A 20,698-nucleotide genomic window follows, 5' to 3' on the forward strand; every position below is an offset into this window, starting at 1 on the left:
ACCTATAACAAAATAAACAAATGGCCTATTAGCTCAGTTGGTTAGAGCGTCGTGCTAATAACGCGAAGGTCACAGGTTCGATCCCTGTATAGGCCACTTTTTATGTTTCTTTTGTCTTAAAATCTCTTCTTTTAAACTGAGCCATCACACTGGTTTTTTTGTTCTCGGTTATGGTTAACGTGATAAAATATCACCAAAAGGCTCATTAGCTCAGTTAGTCCTAGAACTTTTTTGGTATAATTCTTTTTTTATACATATGATTTGTTATATTAGTATTTTATTATCTCAATTAATAATTATAAATAAAAAAACCAGTTTCGTAATGTGAAAAAGTAGTGTCAACTATTCAAAGTGTGAAAAAAAAAAAAAAACAAGTTAAAATTTTATCACCAAACTTTTTTTTTTTTTTTTTAAATCACCAAACTTATTATGATCGTTGTTCAACTATGTTCATTTTTGCATCGTGAGGGAACATTCCTGATAGAATTTAGATAATAAACATGTCAAATGGAAATTCTTGGAAACATCTTGAACTCCCTCACAAGTGTGTTTGTGAACATAAGAAGGGACAATGCAATAGGATTACTCCCATGGACAAGAGATTTAATTTAATCCAAGGGACTTAGATGCAAGCTCAATGGTCTTAGATGCATGCTTGGCTTTCTTCTCCTTCTTTGAGAGGATGAAGAGAAACTCAAACTTCTCTACAAACAAAAGAGAAGAACAAGACAGTTAGATACTGATTGAATTGTATATATATATATGTGTGTGTGTGTGGTATCCAAGTTTAGATTCCGTAAATAATAAGCAGAACTGATCCTCTCAGTCAACAATTAAAGCGTTATGTTAATAAGAGAGACCTATTACCACAATTCAAAAAAAGAAAATTACTTAACTAGGCCACATCTTGAGAGTCTATTATTATATAATAATAGCGTATGGCTTAATTTTTTAGTTAATAGAATTTGGCTCCATTGCTTTTGTGTGTTTTTTTTATTTACATTTCACCATTTCTAATTTGTTCAGACCGGCCTTGATAATAAGGATGTATATATTTGGAATTTAATGGTAATTAATATGGTATCGCAAAACAAGTTTTGGTGGCTAATCAAAACAAGGATTCAAGATGGAAATGTAAAACTAAAGATCACATGGAACACGAAGGTCACAGGTTCATATTGTTTCAGTTTTCTCCTTTCTTAATGTAAACTAATCAAATTGTTTCAGTATATATTAATAATGGAGATGAGAGTGAGGCTACGGGATTATTTCAGAGGATGGTAAAAGATATAAAATCTTAAGCTTAGATAGTTTAACAACTATAATATACGATGGAGACTTTAGAACAAATGGCCTATTAGCTCAGTTGGTTAGAGCGTTGTGCTAATAACGCGAAGGTCACAGATTCGATACCTGTATAGGCCACTTTTTTAATTTTGTTTCTTAAAAACAATTTTTGGTTCTCATCTAACGGCTGGCTATACATACACCTGTCGAAATCTAAATCGGATCGCCGAATGCTTTGGGTAATTAATGTAATGGTATCTCGCTAATCTAAATCTAAAATTAATAATCTCTCAGTCAAGAAGATGGCTGGAGGAAGTAAAGTGGACAACGAGTTCAAGGTTGTTTTGATCGGCGATTCAGACGGTAGGGAAGTCGCAGCTACTCGCTCGGTTCACTATCATTTTTTGAATTCAGTGTGGATTCCAAAGCTATCATTTTTTGAATTCAGTGTGGATTCCAAAGCTATCATTTTACTATAGTATTATAGTAATGTGGTGGGTGCTTTGATTAGTGACATTCTTGTTCTTTGGCTGTTAAAAGTGCGTATTACAGAGATGCTGTTGGTGCAATGTTGGTTTACGACAAGACAAAACGCGAAAGGTTTGAGCACATTTCTCGATGGTTAGAAGAACTACGAGCACACGCCGATAAGAACACTGTCATCATCCTGATCCGTAAACAAGACGGATTAAGAGAATCAGAGGTCAGATGCCAAAGAATTTGCAGAGAAAGGACTTTCTTTCTTAGAGACTTCGGCACTAAACTCTACAAATGTAGAGAAACACTCTTTTGGCTGAGATCTTTTACACGATCAAACATTGTTAATTGGTCCTGTACTTTCAGATTTTTGAAATATAAAGAGGTTTAGAAATTAGAACAAAATCTTTGTTTCTTTTTTATGTCCTTCCATCAAAAGTCATCATGATGATGCTTATATGAAAAAGAATTTGGAGGTGATGAGGAATTTTTTTCAAAAAGCAGTACAACTGAAGTTATATAGGAGAGTTTTAAGCTGTTTCCATAGCTTGAGGACCGCCTGAATCGCCATTGCTTCCATTTACTGAATCGCCATTGCTTTCGTTTACCGAACCACCTTCAGTTTTTGGTGTTTTCTCGGCAAATCTCTCTAGCAGCTCCTGGCAATCTGCAGCAGTGGCCATTACAGCCAAACTAGCCTTCCCTCTCCAGCAACTGATGGCTATTGTTGACGCATCCACTTTTACTGGTTCTTCACCTGAGGTTACCAGCAAAACCATGAAATTCACACACTACGCGATCAAAAATAAAATATTATCTTATGAAAACCAATTAATACGCACCATCACTGAGAATCACCACGCAGCTTCCCATGACAAGGTCAGTTGCTTTCTGGGCCAACTGTGGGTTGACAAAATCCATAAACTTGATCGATTTGTCTTGCAATAGAAGTTTGAAGTCTGCCATTGGGGTGTAAAGTACTTGCTTAGTGATGTATGGAAGGATCACAGGTAGTCCCTCGGATGATATGCGGAATGGGCACAGCGTGCTTGAACCTTCTTTTGCCGATTGTCTCTCCTGTGTTTCAATTAGTTGCAACAACTCTTAAGTTTCACTTTTGCAGCTTGCGCTTAATCAACCGAAACAACAAGTGAGGAAAGAATATTGTACTTACAAACATCTTGAGGCCAACAGAAGCGATCTTAAGCTGCTGCCCGACTGCAAAATTCAACTGAAGAACTTCCTTAACCGATTTTGAAACATAGTAAATCCTCTTAACGCTGCTTGTGTCGTTGTTTCTTGCCACGAGATGACCATGCAATGGAAATGATTCATCTTTGATACCGTAGAATTCCTTGATGCCATTGATTACTGTTTCATCTTTCACGAAAACAACAGGGTCAAAGCCTTTCCACTTCCCTTGCATCGGTACTTTTCTCTTGTCTCCCACATTACTCGAAGTAGCTTCTTTATCTTCTGTGATGCTTTCTCCTTCTGTTATTTTCTTCTCAGGCTCTAAGCTATCATCTTTCTCATTGTTTAAATCTGCTTCAATAACTTTTTCCGCTGCACTCTCATCCACTGTAACAACAGCTTCTGTACTCGGAGACTTTTCTGTCGAGTCAGCAGGCTTAGCAGAAGAGTTCCTTTTTGGATTTGGTTTCTCCTGAAATTCTGTGAGTAAACTACAGATAAGTTCTACAGATCCATAGGTGAATAAACAAACCAGAAGTTATCCCAAAAGAAAAAAAGTTCACCTGGTAAGGGAGAAACTTTGTGAAGGACCGCGATAAAGAAGGCTCCGGTGTTCTGGTCATGAGGCATTATCCTCATGCAACGTTCAAGTGGAAGATCAGAGACTTCCTCGGCTGCTTCATCAGGAGTAGCATCCACCACAGGATTATCTGTTTCTTCGGATCCATTAGTCAAGTCCTTGATGTTTTTCCCAGAAGGAAACATACTCACAAGAACTCCGCCTCTACGGTTTTGTGGAACGTCTTTGTAAGAAGTAAACCACCCACCCTTATCACGCACCTGAATTAAACAAAGACAAGGCAAACAAAAATGAGTAAATCCGACTCGATTCTAGAGATGAGGGTTTGTTCAATCGTTAGTGAAGGTAGAAACTGACCTTCCATTTCTTTAGACCTGGTCTTCGTATAAGTTCAGGAAGCTTATCGGAAACATCTAAAAGTTCAACAGAGTCTCCACACCTCCTTAGAATCTGAATTCAAGCAAGGGTTATTATGCGGTTACAGCTATAACAGGTTTATAATGAAACGTAAAGAAGTTGTTTGAAATATTACCTCAGCAACAACAGCTTCGTCCTCCACTGGGTTCATTGAGCAAGTTGAGTAAATCATCTTTCCACCAACTTTCAACAGAGATAAACCTGGACAAGACCAAGCAGACATGTTTACAATAGCAAGGTCATTCTACAAGCAATTCCATTTGAGACATGTTAAAAAATTAAAAAAATTACCTCTCATAGCAAGAATAATCTGAAGGCTATGAAGTCCATTGCCCATTCCAGAGTTCCTGTACAGAAACCAAAAGTAATAAGAAATTCAAGAACCAATGCCATATATTGCCTCATAACATTGCCGATAGGCTTAAAATGGCAAAGGTGAAAATACCATTTCCGCCAGATATCTGGAGCCTTGCGCAGTGTACCATCACCACTGCATGGAACATCACACAGAACACGGTCAAAGGCAAGTTGATTAATGGGCATACTTTCACTTATTCCTTTCTCGGAAGCTCGGGATTTGTTCAAACGACAACCAGGAAACTGTTGCCCTTCATGATTCGTCACTATCAAGTTGGATGTGCACATTCTCTTTGTTTGGTGAATGAGAAGGTTAGATCTTTTAAAATCAACATCATTAGCCACCACCTGATTATTAAGGGAAGAACAATCAAATCATCTATCTACCTAACACCAGATTTAGAAAATAAAAGATATGTATAGCAACACAAACCAGTCCCTTAGGTAGAGATCCTGGTTCTGATGCTTCATGTATAATCTCAAGCAGCTGGAAAGTTTTGGAACCCGGTGCAGCACACACTGTTAGAGACAAAGATAATAGATCAGTAACCATTGATTTCATACTTTCCAGGAAAGCGAATTTAGTCATGGTCATTTCTTCTTTTTGCAAGGCAGATACTTGTTTGAGCGAGCCTTTAGAAATTTCTAGGTCTCAAAACAATATCAAATGAAAATTCACTCACTGTCAAGTACAAAATGATCTGGATGTACATCTAGGAAGAGGGGAGGTACCTGCACGATTAAATTAAACAACGCTTTGTAAATGTTTGTAACAACAAGGCAATGTTAATGGTGGAAAAGAGTATTAAACCATCTTACCATGCTAACAGCTTCCTGCCTAGTGATGTTACCAACTTCATTTTCTAACTTCAGAAATTCATGAAACCTGAAAAGACCACAATGAAGAACCCATCATGTGTCTAGCACAACAAACACACTAGTTCTTAAACCATACACAAAGTAACTAGAAATGCTTAAATAACCTTAATAGGTCATTCTAGTAAATATAAAGTGACTAGAAGCATTCATATGTTAGTGAAAACGTACTTCTCAAGTGTCTGATTTTTTCTAATCTCCTTTCGAGAAAAATTAGAATGCCAAGCAAGATTCTTCGGATACCAAGGCAAGGGCTTAATAGCCTCCAATTCACCACCTTCTATGGCCTTAAAAAGCAAAAACCAATATGAGATAAATAAGTTTCTGAGTATAATAGAGATAGACCGTATAAAATGACAATCACAAACATTGTATTACCTCTGCCTGAAGTGATTTCATAAAATCATTCTCCAAGATTGATATAATTTCATCGCAAAACTGGCCACTGCAGTTCATAAAAGTGGGAAACAAAGAAGCATCTCGTAAGCAATCCAAGACTAAACCCTAAACCCTCATTGAGACTAAGAACAAATAACACAGTAGCATTACTTACTTGGAGTTAACCCTAAATGCAGCAGGTAAAGGCTTACGAAGAATCTCCATGAACAAATCCCACTCTTCAGCTTTCACTACCCCTTGTTCCTAACAACACAAACACAAGAGTTTAAAACCACCACAACCAAAAATCAAATCCATTAATCCAATATAGAATCGCGAATATGTTACCTTGTAATACTCTTCGAAATTAGGGTTAACAGTGATAATAGGTTCCCAAGTAGGTTTTTGCTCCGGTGCGGCGGCGTTATCGGAACCATCAACGGTAGTATCGGATTTAGAACGTTTCCAAACATTTTCTCTGTTCTCTTTGAAATCTTTTCTCTGAGAACGACCTCTGTGTCTTCCTCCTCTTCCCATCTTCGCAGCTTCCGATGGAACCAAAAAAAAGTTCGGTTTCCGCCGCCGGATTCGAAAAATAATATCTCTGAGTAAAACTTTACAAGAACTGAAGAAGAGAAGTGTGTTTGTTTCTTCTTCGTTTTCTTCTCAGGCTTTGTTAATGGGCTTTAGGGCTTTCGTTTGATGGCCCAGATTCTATTTAAAACAGCATCACTGAATCTGGTTTAATTAGAGATATTTGGTTCGGTTTGATTCGGTTCAGCTTCAATTTGATGAAACCGGTTCAGAATTGTTAATAACCATTCGGTTCGGTAATTTTGCTTACATATAAGTTCTTCTGAATCTTCTCCGGGCGAATTCGCCGGCGACAATTAACGGCCGATGAACATATCGAATGTGAGAAAGGCCAAGCTTCTTCTTCTTCATCGTCCTCTCATACCAAAACTCAATCGTTCGCTGTACTCTTATTCTCAGCGTCGTACTCGATCCCTTCCCCATCACAGAGACAAACCCATAAACTGGAACTCCACTCACAGCTTCGTTCTCCACAACCCTCTTCTTTCACTGCTCGAAAAATGCAAGTTTTTGTTCCATTTGAAGCAAATTCAAGCTCAGATGGTTCTCACTAGCTTGATTCTAGACCCATTCGCTTCAAGCCGGTTAATTGCTTTCTGCGCGTTATCAGAATCAAGGTATCTCGATTACTGTGTGAAGATTCTGAGAGGTGTTGATAACCCTAATGCGTTTTCTTGGAATGTAACGATTAGAGGATTCTCCGAGAGCGAGAGTCCTAAAGAATCGTTTTTGTTATACAAGCAGATGCTTAGACATGGTTGTTGTGAGTGTCGACCTGATCATTTCACTTACCCTGTTTTATTCAAGGTTTGTGCTGATCTTGGGTTGAATAGTTTAGGTCACATGATTCTCGGGCATGTTTTAAAGCTGAGATTGGAATTGGTTAGTCATGTTCATAACGCGTCGATTCATATGTTTGCTTCTTGTGGTGATATGGGGAATGCGCAGAAGGTGTTCGATGAAAGTCCTGTGAGGGATTTGGTTTCTTGGAATTGTTTGATTAATGGGTATAAGAAGATTGGGGATGCAGAGAAGGCGATACAGGTTTATAAGAAAATGGAGTCTCAAGGAGTTAAGCCGGATGATGTGACGATGATTGGTTTGGTTTCTTCTTGTGCAATGTTGGGGAATTTGAATCTTGGGAAAGAGTTTTATGAATACATTAAAGAACACGGACTGAGATTAACAGTTCCTCTTGCGAATTCTCTGATGGATATGTTTTCAAAATGCGGAGATGTTCACGAGGCGCGGAGAATATTTGATAACTTGGAAAAGAGAACAATCGTGTCATGGACTACGATCATTTCAGGCTATGCTAGAAGTGGTCTGCTTGATGTTTCAAGGAAACTTTTCGATGATATGGAAGAAAAAGATGTTGTGCTGTGGAATGCAATAATCGGTGGATCAGTCCAAGCCAAGCGTGGTCAAGACGCTTTGGCATTGTTCCAGGAGATGCAAACGAGTAACACAAAGCCTGATGAAATCACCATGATCCATTGCCTCTCTGCGTGTTCTCAGCTTGGTGCTCTTGATGTTGGCATTTGGATTCATCGTTACATCGAGAAACGCAATCTTAGTCTCAACGTTGCGCTAGGAACTTCATTGGTCGACATGTATGCCAAGTGTGGTAACATCTCGGAAGCTATTAATGTTTTTCACGGAATTCAAACAAGAAACTCGCTTACATACACAGCTATAATCGGAGGTTTAGCACTTCACGGAGATGCATCCACTGCTATATCATACTTTGATGAAATGATTGATGCAGGATTAGCCCCTGACGAGATCACTTTCATAGGGCTACTGTCAGCTTGTTGCCATGCTGGATTGATCCAAGCAGGCCGTGATTATTTCTCTCAGATGAAGTCTAGATTCAACCTAAATCCCCAACCGAAACATTACTCTATAATGGTTGATCTGCTAGGGAGAGCCGGGCTATTGGAAGAAGCGGACAAGCTCATGGAAAATATGCCAATGGAGGCGGATGCTGCAGTTTGGGGAGCGTTATTATTCGGTTGCAGGGTGCACGGTAATGTTGCATTGGGGAAGAAAGCGGCTAAGAAGCTTCTCGAACTTGATCCGACTGATAGTGGGATCTATGTGTTGTTGGATGGCATGTATGGAGAGGCTAATATGTGGGAAGATGCAAAGAGAGCGAGGAGGATGATGAACGAGAGAGGTGTAGAGAAGATTCCTGGTTGTAGTTCTATCGAGGTTAATGGAGTTTTCGTTGAGTTCATCGTTAGGGATAAATCGAGACCGGAATCTGAGAAGATCTATGATTGCTTACATTGTCTTGGAAGACATATGGGGCGGAGCTCGTTGAGTGTACTTTATTTGGACATGACATTACTTAGAAGTTAGAACCATTGGGATTAAATGAAACTGCTGAATCTTATTTAGGGCATGTTTGGTCTAATATACATGTATAACGACGACCTAGCTTCAAATATGCTTCAAATATGCTCTAACTACTGCTATACATTGGGATTAAATGAAATACGATATGTATGTTTTTGTGAAACTGCATAGTGAAGATGACATTCTCAAAGTAGAAAATCAGGAACCATGTATAGCTGTAGTTAGAGCATATTTGAAGCTAGGTCGTCGTTATTAACTTAGGATCTATTCTGAATCATAGCGTCCATAAAGTAAAGGAGAAAGTTTGCAGATCTGAATTGCTTACTACGCTTCTGTTCTCTTCCTTCTTTGAAATTTTCTCAATAAATTTGTTTGTACCATTTAATTACCAAATACATTTTAAGGAAAACCCATATATTTAATGAATTAAAATGTAGGTCAGTATTTATTAATATCCTCTCTTATTTTGGTATGTATTGGTTTGGTGAACCTCAAATACAATGACCTCCATGTGCGTTCCATTCCCCGATTTGAATTCCTTCTAGGGCTTTTCAGGAAACTAGGTACCTCCGAGTCATATATATACGAATTATTATGATTTTTGTCCGACGTGTGATAAATCTATATAAAAAAATTGACAACTAAAGATGGGGACAACATAATATCTTTAAACGGCAGAGCGTATCGGTACCCACGAACGCGAAGTCATGATGATGACGACTTCTAGTGTCAGTCACTTTTAGAGGTTTCAGATAAACTAAAAATAAAATTTCTAAAAGAAAACTTCAATTTGTTCGGTTGCAAAAAAAAATATGAACCAATGGCTCAAATTGTTGCCTCCTTTTGTCACAACAATCCTCTTATCTCACGACACCCCTCAGTCCCCCACTCACCATATTCTAGTACAAGAAGTATTCTTAAGAGATAAAAGACCATAATTAACAAGTAATTATCGACTTCTCGTGTCCAACGATTCTTTCTAAACTGTGCTATTTTGTATAGTCGTGTGTACTATAGATTGACAATTATCGATACACACAAGGTTAAAGTTAAGATTGTTTTATAGTAGTTGCTAGTACAGTATATATTTGGAGTATTACTTTAACGGATGTTGCCTCTATCAATGTTAGGTGTGTTTCAATTCAAACACAGCAGCACAATCTACACCGTTTATAATGTTAAAATTGGAAATTTGTTTTAAAAACACTTTCTGTTCCAAAATAAATACTAGTATCATTCTACGATTATAATTTAATTTTATGTGAAATGATCTACAATATATTTAATTTATTTAATTAATTTTACGCCAAGTTGTTAAAATAATATTTATATTGAAACTTTTGGAATACTTAATTTTGTTTATGGTGATCATCTTATTTTTTGTTTAGTGTGAACCTCACATACGTTTACAGACTACACTGGTCACACAAAACAATAAAAGATGCATTGTCTTTTTTTTGGTAGTATATACTATAGTTTGAATTATTGGCCAACCCAACGCAAATGTGAAGATAAGGTTTATATCCTTTTTTACATAGTCAAAAAGTGCCTTGGCTATTAATTCGTTTTGTTTTACGTCAAAAGGTTGAAAAGTTTCATTTAAATTTCTCCATGACCTTTAAAATCCTATCAATAGATGTGTGTTACACTATTTTTTTATAACTTACGATAAATCTTATATCTTTTTTTTTTTTTTTGGACAAACGATAAATCTTATATCTAAAAAGGGATTTACACTAACATTTAAAGAAGGTGCACAACTATATCATTTTCTAGATATTTAAATGAGCCACAAACAATATATTCCTATCTATATGAATATATAGAAACAATGTATTAAACTTAGATCAAATTGAAAACTAGTTGGCTTCCCAAGTCCCTCTCATTACAAATTGACTACAAATTCCTGGGCAATGTGTGTTACATTACTATTATTATTTGAATTATTAAGAGGTTTCGGACCTAGACCTGTATATCCACTTGATTAGAGCATTTTATAAGATTTCTTCCCAAAGAATTTTTACCAGTTGAGCTATTGGTACGTTACACTGTTACGATAAAGAAGCTGCCATAATCCAAGTCTATGACCATTGACCAGGATTAATGTTAGTCAAAATTCTATGATCCATAAGTCTATGACCATTGACCATAATCCATAAGTCTATTACAACTTTAACTGCTCGTTAGAACTAAGTCCATAATTAGAAATGTATTAAATACTAAATGGAAATTGGATAGGCCACCACGACACGAGACACTTGCACTTGCACAAGATCCTTCTAAATAACACCAAAAACCTCTTTATATAACCAACCAAAACAAGGTCTCTTCTTCTTCTTCATCATCACTACTGAAAAAACAACACCACAAAAAAAAAAGAAAAAAAAAAGGAATGTCTCTTCTTCACCATCTCATCCTTTACCTAACACTCTTGACGGTAGTCAGAGGAGACATTCTCCGGCCAAGATTCTACAGCAAGACATGCCTTGAAGCTGAATCCATAGTAAGAAGCGAAATGAAGAAAGCTATGATGAGAGAAGCAAGAAGCGTTGCTTCAGTCATGCGTCTCCAATTTCACGACTGTTTCGTCGATGTAATACACACACAATCTTTTTTATTTTTGGCCTCCTCTGTTCTTGATTATTTTATTATTTTTTTCTCTGAATGTTTTTTTTTAAATCTTATAAGGGATGTGACGCATCTGTGTTGCTTGACGACACACCAAACATGCTTGGTGAGAAACTCGCACTTTCCAACATCAATTCTCTTAGATCTTTCGAAGTCGTTGACGACATCAAAGAAGCTTTGGAGAAAGCTTGCCCTGGTACTGTCTCTTGTGCCGACATCGTTATCATGGCCTCTCGTGACGCCGTTGCTCTTGTAAGTATTCCTATATAATCAAATCTTTTCCAAATTCCCGGTTTAGTCATTTCGGTTTAGTGATTTTGGTCTTTTGGAAACCAGACAGGAGGACCGGATTGGGAGGTGAAGCTAGGGAGAAAAGACAGTTTAACAGCGAGTCAGAAAGATTCAGACGATATAATGCCGAGTCCAAGAGCCAACGCTACTTACTTGATCGATCTCTTCCAAAGATTCAATCTTTCTGTTAAAGACATGGTGGCTTTATCCGGGTCACACTCGATTGGTCAAGCTCGGTGTTTTTCTATCATGTTCAGACTTTATAACCAATCCGGGTCTGGTAAACCGGATCCAGCTCTCGAACCGGGTTACCGTACCAAGCTTGAAAAGCTTTGTCCTTTGAGCGTAGACCAGAACGTGACCGGAGATCTAGACGCAACGCCTCATGTTTTTGATAACATGTACTTTAAAGACTTGGTCTCAGGGAGAGGGTTTCTCAACTCTGACCAGACTTTGTACACGACTCCTGAGACGAGAGAGTATGTGAAGATGTTTAGTGAGGACCAAGGCGAGTTCTTCAAGGCGTTTCAAGAAGGGATGGTTAAGATGGGTGATTTGCAATCTGGGAAACCTGGAGAGATTAGGTCTAATTGTAGGGTTGCTAATAGAAGACCTGTTGATGCATTGCTTGAATCTTGAATTTGTAAAAGAGAGAGAAAAAAGATCTTAATGATACTAATCTTTTTATTACATGCCAAGATTCTTGGTTCTCCTAATAAAGCTGCCATTGTATCTTAGATTCGTGGTCACACAGACAAGTGAGACTTTTTGTGTCCGCAAGTCCCAACCGTCAAATAAACATAAACCGGTTTAAGAGTAATCAAACCGTCAAAAAAATCCCGGTTTGTGTTTAAAACCGATTTCGTGGTCTTAAAGACGAGTCTTGTCTTTCTTCTTCTTGCACATCGTTCAAGCGTGAGAGAGAGATCAGATCCTTCTTCTGCTGTGGAATTAGGGTTTCTCAGATACGGTACCAAATCCTCGTTTTTTTATCGTTTGATTATGGATTTCAAATCGGGAAAAGGATCTAAAGATTTTGATTTTTGTAGAAATGGATTGGCAAGGGCAGAAACTGGTGGAGCAGCTGATGCAGATCTTACTGGTGATCTCCGGCGTAGTCGCGTTGGTTGTTGGATACGCAACGGAATCGTTCAGGACGATGATGCTGATCTACGCAGGTGGTGTTGTTCTCACGACTCTGGTCACTGTACCTAATTGGCCTTTCTACAATCTTCATCCTCTAAAGTGGTTAGATCCGAGTGAGGCCGAGAAGCATCCCAAACCTCAAGTTGTTCCCGTTGCTTCTAAGAAGAAATTTTCTAAGAAATAGGTCTGATTCTGAAATCTCTCTTTATCTCTCTCTCTCGGAGGAGTTGTTTCTATGAGATTGTTTTGGATCTGAATCTTAATTGTATTATTAATTGAAAATTTTCTGGGTTTGATTCTTATCTTTCTTATGTTTATTGCCAAAGAATTTGTGATTTCGTTGAAGTAATCATCAGTATGTTGTGTTCATAGGAACTTGAATGTGTTAGGCTGTAATCATAAGATAGTTTAGATGAGACTCTTTTGAACCACCCTGACCCTGTGAGCACAAACCAATGGCAGTAATGTGATTTGCTCCTTTTGTTGTTATTGAGCGTTAAGTGTAATGTGATTTGCTCCTTTTGTTGTTATTGAGCGTTAAGTGTTGTTCTCAAAGTAGAAATAGTTAGTCTCTTGATAGATGATTTCACTAGTTTGGTTTCCGGAGAGGTTCGGGAAGCAGATAGGTAGTGAGCTCATACCCTCAGAATATAGATGAACAAGGGTGATAGGGGAATTGCTTTGTTGGAAACAGAGACCTGAGAATCAGCCGTCTCAAATTGGGTTTGGACATAACCTCTGCCCAAACCAGATCTAATACTCGGAGAAGGAAGATGCGAGTGTGAGTTCCGCATAAAGATTGTGAAAGAACTGGACCATTGATAAGTCAGTCTTCTTCTGATGACGAAATGACAGTTGGATACAGCGTACAGGTTCAGAATCTGATTTGAGATTGCTTGTGAACGAGAACTGTTAAGAAAACTGAAAAGGGTAGTTTACTTAGATCAGCAATAGAAAGAAACAAACCAGTTCAAAAGTCTTCATCATCACCGTGAGGATGGATAAAACAAAGAGAAAACAACTCTCCGGAAGTAGCCATAGCCAGAATCCCCTATGGGATCTCAACAAAACCATATCATGTGTGGATGAGAACAATAGAGGAAAATACAGAAACCCTAACTATGTTCAACTCTAGAGAGACAACTTGAGAGAAACAACTTGCTAGAACTTCCTCTGTTTATATTTGGATCTCGTTTGAGTTGAGCAGCCCACTAATTAGAGAAAAGGGTGTTTCAAAGCCCAAATCATTGTTTTTTTTCCTTATTTAACTTAATCGATAGTAAAACATACATTTATTTTTGTGTCAACACACTTTTTTTGTTTTGTAAAGATCACAGTTAATAGAAGGTTTATTCATTAGATGAAATGTGTGGATGTGATAAAATATTAGAATACACGTTTACTTGATCCGAGTTTTAAGTAGTCATTTTCTGTTTGTACTTTGTGTTATTTGATCAGTTTGTTGCATTCACTGAGACATTGACCATCGAGGCATTTGTGGGGATTGACGATTATATTTATATATATGCGTACCCCTAATTTCGATGAGATCACTGTCCTTTTTAACTACTAATCAAACAACATACGCATTCAAAGTTTCAAACGAGAAGACAACGTTAAAATATCCATTTATAGATAAAAACAATTATATAGATAATTAATACTAAGTTTGAAGTGGTAAGATGATGAGCTCTTGAATCCTTGAACATTTATTAGCATTCCTTTAAAAACCCTGGTTGAGCTACTATTAATAAAAGAAAGATAAAGGATAAAAATAGACGACTATTTTTTAATTATTCTACGTAAGTTAGTACACAAAAATTCTAAAGATCGATATCAAAAAAAAAAAAAAAAAAAAATTATAAAGTATTTTAATGTATACTATAAATGAGGTCGAGAAGTCAAATTAATCGACGGCTAGAAAGAGCGATCTTGGCGTGGCGTGTGGGAAGCGGGCACTGTTGATGGAGACATCAACTAAGCAAAATAGCATTCTCAAGCAAGAGACGTCGTCGCTCACAGACAAATCCTCACCGGAGCGAGAGCGACTCTTCTTTCATCTTTCTTTCTTTTTTTAGTACTTTCTTTATTTTTTTTATTTTTTCGAAAACTTTAGTTGCTAAAAAATACTTATTAATTTGCTATATATGGGTGAGCTTTGTTTGCAAAAGTTATACAGTCGAAAAAGTGTGATATAATTAAAGATAATCATGTGTTATAAGTATATACTTAATTTCTTTACGAGTTTGTTAACACATTTCTTTTACAAATAAACCTCTAACGTATAGTTATTTAGTGTATTTATTGTTAAAACAAAATGTGATGAGTTTACCATTTTATATCTCTTAAATATTTATTAACAGTATGATTTTCTTTTTAAGTCGTTAATTACTTCAAAGAACTAATTATATTTAACTTTAAAGTCCCTAACCCAAATTATGTTTATCACATCTTATATTTTTATCTAATTTATTATTAAGATTTTAATTGTATTGTTCTTTAAACCAACAAAAGCAATAGAAGAACATGTAAACATTTTGGTTTCGTATGTGCGTGAGTTACTTAGTCGTCTATGCTTTATTATTTTCTTATGAGAAGTAGTAATTGATGATTTATGCAAAAGAAAAGTTATAAAAAATACCCATTATTTAATCCTAATTTTTTGTTCATACGATACAAATGTAAATAAGCTTTCTGATAATTGTTAAAATAACTACTAAAAGTATTGAATTCTTTAAAAATATGTACATTAGCTAGCTCGAATTTTATTTTCCCTTTCTAATTGGATTAAGTCTACTACATAAAAGTATAAAACTGATAAAAGTAACACCTTGTGTGCATATGTGAAGAAGACACACCCATATGATAAAGTTTCTCTTTCTTTTTTTTTTCTTTTCAAGCCAGCAATAAATTTTCCTTTTTGGCTAAAAATGGTTTTTTTTTCTAAATAAAAAAATTAAAAGGCCGAATTTTTTGACTTTGAACATCTGCAACCAAAGAAAAAAGAGGTTGGCCCAATTAATTGCTGACTCGAACTATTCCCTCTGGACCACCTGTAAAAACCGACACGTGTCATGTACTTCGAGACACAAGACAAGGAAAACAAAATAAAGCGTTACTTAACCTATCTTTTTGAGCCGATACGAGCCGTATAAGCTGTCTCCTTCAACGTGTCTTATTAGTTGTTGTTACTAATCATATTCTGTTTCTAATTACTAAACTTTGTGATTAATCAATTTTTTTTTGTGTGTTTAATTTAGTTTTGTAACTCTTCGATGAAAAAGTTTACAATAAACTAACCGTGTGGAATAAATTCGTTATTAATGTTATCTGATTATCTATTGCCAAAATGTGTGTGTGTTTTTAAGGGTTTTGGTATATCTTTCAAACTATAAACAATTTTTATAGATGTATTGTTTGAGATTTCTTTCATTTCTTAAACGATTTGGCTATCTTTTTACGGGTTATATGGGGGTTTCATACCTTTTCATATTTCAAAATTCGAAATATTGCGTTTTACAGAAAAATTTCGTGTATTTTCTAAATCCCAAAAACTTAGATTTCATATCTTTCAAATATCCTATATACCCTACATATTTTACAACTAATCATGTTTTGATCAATTATTTTTGAATAATTTAAATTGGATTGTGATCAGATAACTATTCGAAGAAAATTACTATATATTAACTACCACTAAGAAATTTGCAACAACTCCTAATTTCCTAAATTAGAATACTGGAAAAATTTTAAGAACAAAAGCCTTGAAAGAGACCATTCTTAACGATCGCATCTCTTCGTTCAAAAAAAAAAAAAAAACGATCACATCTCAAATTTTCATATAGACAAATTAATGTGACTTCGAAGCTGTATATCTTTATCTTTACATAAAATATACAACCATCTTTGAAAATTTGGGACAATGTGCTTTTTAACGTATATATGATATTATTAATTAGTAAATATATTGAAGTGAACACGTCTCACCATCAAATGCCATTGCTATATTTCTTAGTGAGCATTTGATTTTCTACAAGCGGGCCCTCGAAAACACGGATGTATTAAAATATGGGAATTTTGATTTTATAGAATGTTTTTCTTAGATTTTGTCCGACTATACATTTTTTTTAGAAGTTTGGTATATTAGAAATACAGTGCATAGAATTTGTAATCTACAATATTAAGAATCTGTATAGTACATAAAATTCATAATCTAATATCTTCAGAATATATACAATTAGTAGAAGATGTATTCTAAATGTTGAAGAACATTTTTTTTTCAATGTTAAAACACTATATTTTCATCAAAAACACCTTTTGGCAACTTTAAATCTTCATCTTTCTTAATTGTTAATTTGATTTTATGAAATTTAAATTTTAAAATTGATTAAAAGTTAGTTTTATTTTTTAAAAGATAATTTATGCATTATCAATAATTTACCGCATAGATGGACAAATTAAAAAACAAACATCAAAAACAAACATCAAAATTTCCCATATTTAAATCAAAATTCCCAAATATGGGAAAACAAAAAAGCAAATTTTTGCTAATAATTACACTTTTTTTTTTGGTCAAATTACACTTTTTTTTTACCAGCCGCAAATAATTAAATACACTAAACTGGCAAATTTAGAATTTATGTAGTACGTATATATGATCGAAACTTCGAATAAGTGATAATCCAAATTGTAATGATAATTTTTTCAGAAGTTACGTTTAGTTTTATTAAAATTTACTATTATATATTTGGATTTAGTCAAACAAGTGAATTATAAGTATGAATGATAAATATAAAAAAAAAAAAAAAGGTATGAATGGTATATATCATTTCTACATTTTCAAACCCCTAAATACTAACCGTTCAAAAAAATTTGCATATAATAAAACGTAAAAAAATAACAAGTATGTAATTCTTTAATTTATCTCGTGTGTAACTTTAAAATTATAGTGAAATTAGGAAAAAAAATCACCCATTTACTAAATAGTAACTTTTTGACAATCGTACAATATTTATGAATTAAACCAAGTAATATATTTATGTCTTTAACTGCATGTGCTATATAAATTTTTTTAACCGATGGTATCCTATATATTGTGTTATTAGGCAAACATGTTGTTTGGCCGTTGAAGAATAATTTTATAGAACTAAATGAATAAGTTTTTAGGGTTTTTAGAGATTTTGGTTAAATTAAGAATTGGTCATTGATAAGTCGTGTTGACTGTGTATAAATCTGATTAAATATATTTTGTAAAATTGTTTAATTGATTTTTAATAAGAAAAGAAGTTATTTTTAATATTGGGTGCATCTTCGTTTTTACAGAAAAATTAAATCTTGATGAGTCCTCCTGACTAAACAATTTTATTCACAACTCTCCTCCCGCTTTAATTTCCTAAGATTTCTCGTGGATCGGCTGTAACGTGAACTGATTCGTTTAAGTATGCAAAAATCCATATCCATGCATACCATATTGTTATGTAACATGTCAAATAACTTTGGGTGTTCTTGAATATTTCTCGCTAGATATAGTGGTTACGTATTAATAAAACACGTGATCTTTATTAACATACGTAAACCTAACAAGTGTATGGTATTATATATGTATTAATGACATATAGACATGATGTGCTAGATTCAAATTTTTATTTTTTTGTCTTCGATTCAAATTTCTTATTGTTTCTCAACAGGCCCAGCTCAAAATTTCTGCAGATCCAGTGCTATTTTATAAAAAAATCTAAATATATATGCTATTAAAAAAATAAAAATTAACATATAAAATAAAAATTGGATTCTTGAACTCTGTGCACTTACACCCTCAGGCATCAGCACACAGGAACGGATGCACATACGAAAAAGGTGGGGCACATGCCCGATGCTGATTTGAAAAAATAATAATAATCAAGTGTAATGTATACTTATTTGTTAGATCAATTAGTTATTTGTGCAGAATATAGATATACAATGATAATTTTTATTTTTTTTTAGCTCAACAACAACTTTCATTAACCAACAAGTTACAACCAAATCATAACACATTAATTTTCGCCTTTAAAGACTTGGACCAAATGCAATGGTTGATCACGTACAACACTGGATTACTAGGCGGATCCAACGCAACCTAATCGAGAACCATTGCATTTTTTAACCACAACGAGATAGACAACAAACCACAACTCGGAGTGAAGTCATCTCTTAAACCACCTAAATTAACCTAATGACACGAAAACAAATACTAACACAGAGAAGACTAAAAACTAAACTGAGAAAAAATCAAATCCCAGCTATGAGAACCTCATGATCGATATGAAGAACTTGTCCCAATAGCTTCAACACCCAAAGGCGCATCATCAGAAGAGCTTGGTCTCTCAGGCTTTCATTGTTCTGGTCTTGAACCTAAAAACGGACAATAAATCCGACTGACCCGACCAAGAGTCATGTAGCTAAATCGGCAAAATAGATGCTTCTCCGAACTAACCATTTAATAACCAGAATGCTAATTTTCTAAAAATTAAAATTGGAGCACAAGATAGCAAATCATCACCTCACAGTGCAAGATCGAAGAGCTATATCACTTCCGCCATGTTTCAAGGCACACACCTTGGCCGGACTGAAAACTAAATGACGCCGCTCCTTACTTCTTGACACTGTCGTGGCTGGAATGAGAGGTAAGATCTGAAGAACCCAAACCCGACCGTTAAAGCTCGTCAAAGAGTAGCTTCATCCCTCATTGCTCACCGAAGCCAACAAACTACCGGAGACAAAACAGCAAGCAAAGCCGCCAACCCAGATCCGCCAGATCTGACCATAGAATCTGACGCTATCTGCCAACGTCGCACCAGAGCCTTCACCGGACGGAACTTCACTTCACGCGCCAAGATAACACCGGAACCACCACCGTCGAGAGGCACCTAACCAACGCGAAAGGAAGACAAGGAGCGGGAGTAGACAGCAAACGAGACTACAAAGAAGAAAAAAAACTAATGGACGGAGCCCTCTTCAGCGCCGAAAGGACAACCGAAGAGGCAGATCTAACGAACCGGCGGCAACCCTCTCTTTTTTTTCTCTCTCGCGTCGGTTTGCTTTTTCTAATTTTGATATACAATGATAAATTAGAGTCTTCCTTCTCCCATTTTCGTTTGGTTGACATATCTTCACATTATTACTTTTATTTTGATTTGCTCTATCTCTATTATATAATTTATTTTCTAATGTTTACATGTAAGTTTCTTTTGAGCAAATTTAATTAAAATCATTTTTTAGGTAACATATTTTTGGTCAAAGTTATATAATAATTTACAATCTATATATACTTTCTGTGATATATATGTAATTAGTATATATATATAAATATAAAAATCAATGGAAGTAATTTTTTATTATAAAATTCACGTAATTTTTAGTAACTTTACACAAATTATTTTTAAACGATGCCTACATAAACGATGCCTCATGCTAATATTTTTTCTTAGATCCACCACTACCGACACATGTGCTAAGCGGGGTCTGTTTCTCAATAACAAGAGTAATTTTTGATAAACACCTAACTTTTTCTTTGTTAATTAGATTGTTTTTATTTTCTTAATTAAATATATTATATTTTTTGCTATATGTATACAATACATTTTTTTGTATTTCAATATGATTTTTTTCTTGAAAAGAAATGGTACTGTTTACGTATATGATATTAGTTTAAAAGACAAGCGAGAATAAAAGATAAAATAGTACGATTAAATAATTAGCTTAGGCCTCAATAGTCTTCCTACTAAAATAATAGTAGAAAACTACGTAATATAAAAGGGTTGCAAAAGGTCTTGTACTAGCTAATTTAACTATGTATTTTCTTGCACTGGTTTCATTTTCCATTAAATTAGTTAAGTTTAGCTATACATCAAATTAGCCTCTTTGGTACAACTGTAAATTAGAAGGGAATTCTTATATCCTTAACTGTAAGCAAAATACTTCCATGAATTGCAAGGTACGTCCAAGTCGATTCCTTAAAAAATTATCAACAATTTTTGGATCCTGTTGCGTTTAAAAAGAAAAGGAATTATAAGAGATCTTACATGTAAGTGATATTGTTAATCTGGAGCAGAAGAATCACTATATCACATT

At 35.1% G+C, this 20,698-nt stretch overlaps 4 protein-coding genes, 2 non-coding genes and 1 pseudogene across 7 annotated transcripts; 6 read left to right on the top strand and 1 right to left on the bottom strand.

Moving 5' to 3' along the window:
- The first annotated feature begins 22 nt into the window (after window positions 1-22).
- On the top strand, window positions 23-96 carry TRNAI-AAU (transfer RNA isoleucine (anticodon AAU)). Its single transcript has one exon. It is a non-coding gene; the product is annotated as a tRNA-Ile (tRNA).
- Window positions 97-1,351: 1,255 nt separating this feature from the next.
- TRNAI-AAU (transfer RNA isoleucine (anticodon AAU)) lies at window positions 1,352-1,425 on the top strand. Its single transcript has one exon. It is a non-coding gene; the product is annotated as a tRNA-Ile (tRNA).
- A 706-nt stretch (window positions 1,426-2,131) lies between these two features.
- On the bottom strand, window positions 2,132-6,451 carry LOC104751878 (uncharacterized). The gene is made up of 15 exons (XM_010473925.2): window positions 5,915-6,451; window positions 5,742-5,830; window positions 5,567-5,633; window positions 5,360-5,475; window positions 5,132-5,198; window positions 4,996-5,044; window positions 4,746-4,831; window positions 4,401-4,660; window positions 4,247-4,302; window positions 4,071-4,156; window positions 3,896-3,988; window positions 3,522-3,798; window positions 2,939-3,438; window positions 2,607-2,841; window positions 2,132-2,521 (listed from the first exon to the last, which is right to left on the bottom strand). Exons 1-15 carry the CDS (start codon window positions 6,101-6,103, stop codon window positions 2,295-2,297), a joined length of 2,397 nt encoding a protein of 798 aa, XP_010472227.2. The 5' UTR covers window positions 6,104-6,451; the 3' UTR covers window positions 2,132-2,294.
- Window positions 6,452-6,466: 15 nt separating this feature from the next.
- On the top strand, window positions 6,467-8,684 carry LOC104751879 (pentatricopeptide repeat-containing protein At2g22410, mitochondrial pseudogene; annotated as a pseudogene). The gene has a single exon (XR_015584826.1). The product of XR_015584826.1 is annotated as a pentatricopeptide repeat-containing protein At2g22410, mitochondrial pseudogene (transcript).
- Window positions 8,685-10,762: 2,078 nt separating this feature from the next.
- Window positions 10,763-12,130, top strand: LOC104751880 (peroxidase 17-like). Its single transcript, XM_010473928.3, has 3 exons — window positions 10,763-11,114; window positions 11,210-11,401; window positions 11,486-12,130. The coding sequence occupies exons 1-3, from the start codon at window positions 10,914-10,916 to the stop codon at window positions 12,077-12,079; spliced, it is 987 nt and encodes a 328-aa protein (XP_010472230.1). The 5' UTR covers window positions 10,763-10,913; the 3' UTR covers window positions 12,080-12,130.
- A 146-nt stretch (window positions 12,131-12,276) lies between these two features.
- On the top strand, window positions 12,277-12,888 carry LOC104751881 (signal peptidase complex subunit 1). The gene is made up of 2 exons (XM_010473929.3): window positions 12,277-12,410; window positions 12,490-12,888. The coding sequence occupies exon 2, from the start codon at window positions 12,492-12,494 to the stop codon at window positions 12,768-12,770; it is 279 nt and encodes a 92-aa protein (XP_010472231.1). The 5' UTR covers window positions 12,277-12,410; window positions 12,490-12,491; the 3' UTR covers window positions 12,771-12,888.
- A 546-nt stretch (window positions 12,889-13,434) lies between these two features.
- On the top strand, window positions 13,435-14,664 carry LOC109129545 (uncharacterized). The gene is made up of 3 exons (XM_087492812.1): window positions 13,435-13,458; window positions 14,045-14,115; window positions 14,508-14,664. Exons 1-3 carry the CDS (start codon window positions 13,435-13,437, stop codon window positions 14,662-14,664), a joined length of 252 nt encoding a protein of 83 aa, XP_087348938.1.
- The last annotated feature ends 6,034 nt before the right edge of the window (window positions 14,665-20,698 follow it).

This window comes from Camelina sativa, chromosome 16 (genome assembly GCF_030686135.1).
Source record: "Camelina sativa cultivar CO46 ecotype springtype chromosome 16, ASM3068613v1".
Classification (NCBI taxonomy): domain Eukaryota; kingdom Viridiplantae; phylum Streptophyta; class Magnoliopsida; order Brassicales; family Brassicaceae; genus Camelina; species Camelina sativa.

Coding starts and splice junctions, on each gene's coding strand:
- LOC104751880 (XM_010473928.3), top strand. CDS start 10,914: ATGTCTCTTCTTCACCATCTCATCCTTTACCTAACACTCTTGACGGTA. Junction 11,115..11,209: donor TTCACGACTGTTTCGTCGAT/GTAATACACACA, acceptor AAATCTTATAAG/GGATGTGACGCATCTGTGTT. Junction 11,402..11,485: donor CTCGTGACGCCGTTGCTCTT/GTAAGTATTCCT, acceptor TTTGGAAACCAG/ACAGGAGGACCGGATTGGGA.
- LOC109129545 (XM_087492812.1), top strand. CDS start 13,435: ATGACAGTTGGATACAGCGTACAG. Junction 13,459..14,044: donor CAGTTGGATACAGCGTACAG/GTTCAGAATCTG, acceptor TTATTTGATCAG/TTTGTTGCATTCACTGAGAC. Junction 14,116..14,507: donor GATTATATTTATATATATGC/GTACCCCTAATT, acceptor ATCGACGGCTAG/AAAGAGCGATCTTGGCGTGG.
- LOC104751881 (XM_010473929.3), top strand. CDS start 12,492: ATGGATTGGCAAGGGCAGAAACTGGTGGAGCAGCTGATGCAGATCTTA.
- LOC104751878 (XM_010473925.2), bottom strand. CDS start 6,103: ATGGGAAGAGGAGGAAGACACAGAGGTCGTTCTCAGAGAAAAGATTTC. Junction 5,831..5,914: donor ATTTCGAAGAGTATTACAAG/GTAACATATTCG, acceptor TTGTGTTGTTAG/GAACAAGGGGTAGTGAAAGC. Junction 3,439..3,521: donor CAAAGTTTCTCCCTTACCAG/GTGAACTTTTTT, acceptor GTTTACTCACAG/AATTTCAGGAGAAACCAAAT.